Genomic DNA, 7476 nt, shown 5'->3' with positions numbered 1-7476 from the left:
TTTATATTTCAATTAAAAGAATATGGTCCATAATATATGATGAAAAAGAAGTTATGTATGGGCTTTATTTGGTAAGAATATATGATATATACTATATATAATAAACCTGAAATGATTGATTATGCTCTAAATATAATAACCAGCCAATTAATTTTTAGCAATTTATCATGCATATGTATACATGTCCCTATTCATAGATATTATTTTATATTTACAGATACAGCTCTCTGAAAGAAATAAAACACAAATGTGATTATATTATATAGATGCATATATACACATGTGAAAATATTTGTCTCTCCTTTTCTATATATTGCTAACTTCAAAACTTAAAAAAAATGATATCGAAGGATCTAAACAAACAAAGAGGAGAAATCAGAAAGGAAACACAGAAATCTAGTTGATTAAAAATCCATGATAAAATTCTCTCCATCCATTACAAACTTTCATATCAACGTATCTTTCAAATTCACCCAGAAATATTAAAACCGGAATCCCACCTAGTTTGAAATAGGGTTTGGACCACTTGGAACCTCATGAACTTCAGCTCCGAACTCTCTCCTCCTCTTCCTCGTAGAAGTAGAAGAAGTGCGACTGCGTTGACTGTGAGCTGTTGGACGCAAATTCATAGTGGATGAAGATGGAGTGGAAGGTTGTAGAAGGAACCTCTTGGAGGGAGCCATACTGTTCTTAGGTGAGGATTCATGGAGGTGATGACTTATGGAACTTGTAGGGCTAATGATCAAAAGGAAAGCTAAGAAGATGATTATGATAATGAAACGGATAAATTGATGGAGATGCAAGGACTCGGTGTTGGTTTGATTAATTGTAGTTGCCATGCAATTTAGATAAATAATAAAAAAAACCACCCCCGAAAACCTCAAGCAGGGCTCAATATCCATGAACCAGAGCTCTATCAAATAAAAAGCAAAAGAGAAATCTAGCAAGAATAAGAAAATGTAGGAGAGGTTTGATGAGCTAGCTAATAAAGATGTTGTTGGAATTGTTCAGCCTTTGAGAAAAAAATGGGACACCTACTTGTAAAAAAGTGTGGCAGATATGTCACGAGGAGTTAAATTACGAGAGAGCCCTTTTTGTTAGCATCTTTGAAGAGTGTGGACATGTGCATGGGACAGACTAGGGTTTGAATAAGATTCACTATCTGTTCAGGTTTTGCCCCTATGATGTTTCTAATTTTTGGTAGGCCACATAAGAAGAGGAAAATATCGAGAAAAAGGCCAAAGCGTGTAATGGTCAATTGGCAAAGATTAATCTTGAAAGCTGAAGAAAAAATAAAGCAAAAGAAACGAGGTGAAAGAAAGAAGGTTTCATGCTCTTTTTCACCTTTACGATTTATTTCTCAAGACTTTTTGGTGTAGCTTTACTAGCTTCCCTAAGAAAATATTATGTTGACTAATTCGATGCGTTGCCGATCATATATACCTTGCGTGTATATACCTTGCGTGTATATAAAAGAATGTCCCATAAACGCTAGTCAAGGGACTTATCTAATGCTATTGGTATTGTTTTTACTTAGTTAATTATTCATTATATTATCTCGTAGAGGATTTGTTTTTTTTGGAAGCTTTATTGTCAAGTATTGTTCCTTTTTTTGTTTGATATAGTAATTAGACAACTTAAAGCTTATTATTTGAGTGTAATTTAGATACTTTACATGAACTTGAGAGAAACCATGTATAAAGATTAAATAAAATAAAAATAAAAGGTGAGCTTACATATTTGCATGCCAGAATAAGAATACAAATATGTACATAATTTGATTGACTTCGTGAAGAGTGAAGACCCCAAATTTTTGTCTGAATAACATCGTCAACATCAATCGCTATGACAGAACAAATAACTAAAAGAGAATCATATCCTCTAGTTACGTTATCACGTATATCTATATTCTCATGTATGTGTGTTTATCAACCTCCTAGTGTGTATATCAGGTGGTGAAACCATGCAGCTACATTGATTCAGTGATTCCTTTAATAATAATAAATGAAATAATAAATGAAATTTCATTTATTATTATTCGATTTGGAATCAGACTGTGCATGATTTGTCTCCCATACGTTTACGTGTATTAGTATACTGTATACATATTATCGCAGAAGCTACTCTTTTTCTTATTGGTTAATAGTATAATGCAAGATAGAGTTTAGAATGTAGCTTTTCTAATAGTTAACCCAAATTTAATTAATAATATAGAGGTTAGAAAATGTAGGGAAAAAAGAAAAAGAGAATAGAAATAGCAATTGACAATTGTGGGATTTATGTTTGATTGACCCTGATGACAGTAACTTCATACCTGCTACCTCTTGTCTCGATTCAACCTTTTTCCAAACCTTCACATACATATCAATACCAAAGTGGATATTGTTTCTTCGTCTTGTGTTTTTTTTTGTATCTAACCATATTTAGATATATAAAAAATTCTATTAATCTTTTTACGTAGTATTAGTTTGTCTATCTTCGTTTGCATTTAAAATAACCATGATTTGAATCTTCTAGATTTTAAGTTTTATTCATATTAGAATTTGGAAAATATTCCCTGTACGTATATATATTATATATATATCTACTCATTTCTGGCATAAACTATCCTACCAGCGTGAATCCCTAATTAATATTACATATGTATCTGGGATTAGGATGAAATTAAACGTCATTACTACCAAAGCACTGCCCAATATAATTACATACTCCAAATCATGACGTTTAATTTGGGCAGTGCTTTGGTAGCAATTTAAACGACACAAGAAACCAAACACATGAAAGTTGCCTCCTTGATGTTTTGTTTTGATTATCGTTGTTTAGACTCTTGATATATATATTAATATGTTTACCGTTTACGTTTCAAACTTTTCCCTACAATTTTGCTTTCAAAAGGTCAAAAATGATGGACCTTTTTATTTTAAACATATACTGTTATTCAACATGTATCACATTTAAAGTTCTTAACATTGAATATAATTAAAGTATTGACTACAATTATTTACAAATTATATTTATATTTTAAACATATGATACTTAGGGGGTGTATTCAACTTGATATTTTAATTAATTTGTGTAAAAGTTACAAATCCTATGTTATTCAATCATGGATTTTAAAAACTACTTTAAAATCCACTGTTATTCAAAACAGTTTGTGGATTTGGATTTTAATAAGTTTTAGGGATTCTGGAGGATTTGAGAGGATTTGTTTAGTTAAAAATACAGAAATCCAAATCTCATGGTTTTAGGTGGGATTTGAAAGAATTTTCCTATAAATCATATCAACTTCCCTAAAATCTACAGAAATTCCAAATTTACTAAATCCCATCAAATCCTCCAAAATCATTGTTTCAATACACCCCCTTAGATTATTAGTCGAATATTTTTTTAAAAAAAAAAAGGAAAAACAGGATCCATACATTATTACTATTGGATTGACATTTTTTATGATTAGTCCAAATTAAAAGGTTGAGAAGATTAAAGCAAACAGGGAGAGAAAAAGGTATCTTGGACGATAAAGTTGGACTAAATCAAATTTTATTATTTAAGGTACACCGTACACAGATTTAATATTTTATTTTTAGATTCAATTGTGAATACTAATTATGAATACCATCTCATCACAGTTTAAACATTAGAATCGAAATTCAAATGATTAGTGAATAAACATGTGGTTTAATATATAGTCAAGACCACTGTACCACCAATCACCATGCACGAATTGCATAAATCTTCTTTTTTTTTGGTCAAATCTTCTTAAAAATCGAATTGCAGCGTTGCTTTCATTAACCAAAATGAAAAAAAAAAACAATTATAAGGTGAATCCGGGCCCCATCCAGGCATCCACTACACACACAACCACGCAAAAAAATCTTTACGATAATAATTTTGCAATGATATAGATTCACTAAATCCCGAGCAAACATATCCAATAACAATTTTCACCAATCTTTTTCTCAAGTTTTTGGATTCTTGGCTTTGTTTTTGACAGTGATGCTTCATCGAACTGTTCGTTTTCTTTTTCTTTCTTATTTTTCATATATTTTGTTTTCTTATATGTTTTCAGATTTTTTTTTTAAAAAGTGAAATAAAGACGTATAGATTTAAAGAAACAAAAACGCTTCGTACGCATTGATGATCTAGAAGATTAATTATCACAAGTCTTTTTTTTTTTCTTTGACAACAATAGAATCAGCTCAAACGAGCCAATTTGGAGGAAAAGAATTCACAAACAAAACATGCTGCGGTGACAGTCGCGCTTGGCGAGCTAGGGAGTCCGCTTTTACATTCGCACGGCGGAGAACTAGAGATAGAGAGAAGGATGAGAACTCCGCTTGATCTATCTTGATATCATCAAGGTAGGGTGAGAAAGCCGGCCATTCTTGGGGGGAAGACACCATCTTCACCAAATCAGAACAGTCCGTATAGAAAGCCACATCCCGATAATCATGTCCGATCATGCAACGCATAGCCCAAATAAGAGCTTCTACTTCAGCATGGAGTGGAGACAAGCTTCGTCGGAAATTAGTAGCACCCATATCTGACCTCGGGCCATGAGGTGAAGAACAAAACCAGCCTGCACCTGCAAGAGCCTCTGTTTCTTTCCAAGACCCATCAACAAAACACCGATACCTAGTAAAAGAGGTAGGAAGGAAACTTGTGAGCCCCCTTTGTCTAGAAGCAAGGTCAAGCGAGGTATGGGGATGATCCTCATCCTCTACCTCCACCTGGGCCTGTAACCAGACATTCGCCTCACCCTCCGCCAACCTAACTACATCCAGTGGATTTTCCATAACATTCTCAAAAACGCGAGCATTACGCGCTTTCCAAATATACCACATGAGCCACGGGAAAGCAGCTATCAGAGAACCCGGATTAGAAGATCCTAAAAAATGATTGACATTAGCATACACCGACTCCGTCGGGAAAGCACCCGGACCTACCGGGACCTGAGCTAAAGCCCACGCCTGCCGAGCCGACGGGCACTGGAAGAGAGCGTGATTAATTGTTTCCTCCTCAGCCCCACACCGTACACACGCTGAATCACACGCAATACCCCGACGACGCAGATTTGCCGAAACCGAAATACAGCCTGTCAAGACCTGCCACATGAAATGTTTAATTTTTGGTGGACAAGCGACATCCCAAACACTGGCCAACAGAGGAGTTAACTGTGGACCCGCCCGAGGGACCGTTGTAAGCTGGGAAGCAGCAGAACATTCCGCATCATACCCAGATTTAACTGTGTATTTTCCTGATTTTGTATAATGCCAACCCATGGAATCATCCATGCGACGACTTCCTAAAGGAATAGCCCCTATCAGAGTAACATCTTCCGAGGCAAAATACTTCTTAAGCCTATCCATACGCCAAGTATTTGTGTGACAATCAATTAAATGAGAGATTTTAAGAGAAGGATCCTTATGAGGACCCTTGCTGAGCGGTGGTCTTGGGGATTGAGCCGGTACCCAGGGATCCGTCCATATCGAAATGGACTCCCCTGAACCAACCTGTATAATAAGTCCTTTATTAACCAAAGATCTAGCGGAAGTAATACTTCTCCACCCATAAGATGGAGAATAAGAGCGTATTGGATCCATAGGAGTGGAATTGCGATAATACCTACCCTTGAAAACCCGAGCAAACAGCGTATCCGGAGCCTCAATCAGCCTCTACAGTTGCTTTGCCAACAATGCCGTATTAAAAGCATCAACATTCCTGAAACCCAAACCTCCCAATTGCTTACTGCAACAGAGTTTATCCCAAGCTAACCAGTGCATCCCCCCCCCCGACTGTCCTGAGGTACTCCACCAAAAATTCGCCACTGCACTTGTAAGTTTGGACGTTATTGTTTTCGGTAACCTAAAGCACGACATCACAAAAGTGGGGACCGCAGTGGCGACCGACTTGATCATCACCTCTTTTCCCCCTTTGGAGAGAAGTTTTGCCGTCCAACCCGTTGTTCGACCCTGAAGCCGATCCCGAACGAACGAGAACACCTTTGTTTTGGACCCTCCCAGACTCTCTGGTAGCCCAAGATAAGATCCCATCCCACCCAAATTGGTAATCCCCAACACCCCCTGCATCTCTGACCGCGCTGCGTCATCCACCTTGTGACCAAATTGAATCGAGGATTTGGCAAAATTTATTTGCTGCCCCGAGACCGCCTCATACTGTTTTAAAATATCCAAAATAACACCACATTGAGCCTTATCTACTTTACAAAAGAAGAGACTATCATCTGCAAAGAGCAAATGCATAATTGGCGGGCATTTGTTTGCTACTTTAATCCCTGTAATTTGTTTATCCCGTTCGGCCCGCTGAATATTTGCAACTAAAACCTCCGTGCACAAAATGAACAAATAGGGGGACAAAGGTTCCCCCTGCCGTAAACCCCGTTCGGGAACAATCCTACCATTGGGTTGGCCATTTAAAAGGACCTTATATTCCACTGAGGTGACGCAAAACATAATCCTCGATATCCATGTCTCCCCAAAGCCCATCATTCGTAACAAAGCCGCAATAAACTCCCATTCAACCCTATCATAAGCCTTACTCATATCCGTTTTGATAGCCATAAACTTTCCTTTACACGAGGGATTTGTCCGCAAACCGTGAAACATCTCCTGGGCGATAAAGATATTATCCGAGATCAAACGACCTGGAACAAAAGCAGATTACGTTTCCGAGATAAGCTCAGGCAACACCACTTTTAACCGTTGACACAGGATTTTCGAAATAAGCTTATACCCCACATTACACAAGCTTATGGGCCGCATCTCCGCCATCCGGGTTGGCTTAGCCACCTTCGGAATTAAGGAAATATGCGTCCTATTCAAAACTCTTATCAAAAACACCCTCTTCCAGAAACCAGTTAACCATGGCCACAAGGTCCTCCTTGACCACCTTCCAGGCCTTCTGATAAAACAAAGCTGTCATTCCATCCGGTCCCGGAGCCTTATCCGGAGCCATCAGGAATAACGCCTTACGTACTTCCGCCTCCGTTGCCGGGGCTGTCAAACGCTCATTAACCTCCTCCGTTATTACCCTCTTCACCTCTTTTAAAGCATCCTCAAAATTAGACGGATTAATAGAAGTGAACAAATCCTCAAAATACGAAACCGCCACCGTGTAGATATCTTCATCCTTAGTTGACCAAACATTATCCCTGTCATAAAGACCAGTAATCCTATTGCGAGCCCTACGCTGCTTTGTTTGAGCTTGAAAATACTTTGTGTTTTTATCCCCCACCCTCATCCATCGATTACGACTTTTTTGATACCAATAGATTTCCTCATCATTATAGGCATCCCGCAGACGCATAGTTAAATCAGTTATGACCCCCGATGAAACCGCATCATCCGCTTGAGCCACCGCCAACTGGCGTTTGAGATCCTCAATAGTGTCCCGTCCAAACGGAGCTTGCTCCTTACGCCAATGAGATATAGCGCGGCGACAATTCACAATTTTGTCCAT

General features: G+C 37.7%; 1 protein-coding gene and 1 pseudogene across 2 annotated transcripts; both read right to left on the bottom strand.

The window, feature by feature from the left end:
• Positions 1-239: 239 nt before the first annotated feature.
• LOC104732453 (CLAVATA3/ESR (CLE)-related protein 44 pseudogene) lies at positions 240-1200 on the bottom strand (annotated as a pseudogene). The gene has a single exon (XR_015575248.1). The product of XR_015575248.1 is annotated as a CLAVATA3/ESR (CLE)-related protein 44 pseudogene (transcript).
• Positions 1201-4196: 2996 nt separating this feature from the next.
• LOC147930863 (uncharacterized) lies at positions 4197-7476 on the bottom strand. Its single transcript, XM_087477063.1, has 5 exons — positions 6858-7476; positions 6441-6661; positions 5919-6173; positions 5773-5862; positions 4197-5672 (listed from the first exon to the last, which is right to left on the bottom strand). Exons 1-5 carry the CDS (start codon positions 7474-7476, stop codon positions 4197-4199), a joined length of 2661 nt encoding a protein of 886 aa, XP_087333189.1.

This window comes from Camelina sativa, chromosome 12, assembly GCF_030686135.1.
Source record: "Camelina sativa cultivar CO46 ecotype springtype chromosome 12, ASM3068613v1".
NCBI lineage: Eukaryota > Viridiplantae > Streptophyta > Magnoliopsida > Brassicales > Brassicaceae > Camelina > Camelina sativa.
This window is presented reverse-complemented; position numbering and strand designations above follow the sequence as displayed.

Coding starts and splice junctions, on each gene's coding strand:
- LOC147930863 (XM_087477063.1), bottom strand. CDS start 7,476: ATGGACAAAATTGTGAATTGTCGCCGCGCTATATCTCATTGGCGTAAG. Junction 6,662..6,857: donor TAACTGGTTTCTGGAAGAGG/GTGTTTTTGATA, acceptor CTTTTGTTCCAG/GTCGTTTGATCTCGGATAAT. Junction 5,863..5,918: donor TCTCCAAAGGGGGAAAAGAG/GTGATGATCAAG, acceptor GTCGTGCTTTAG/GTTACCGAAAACAATAACGT.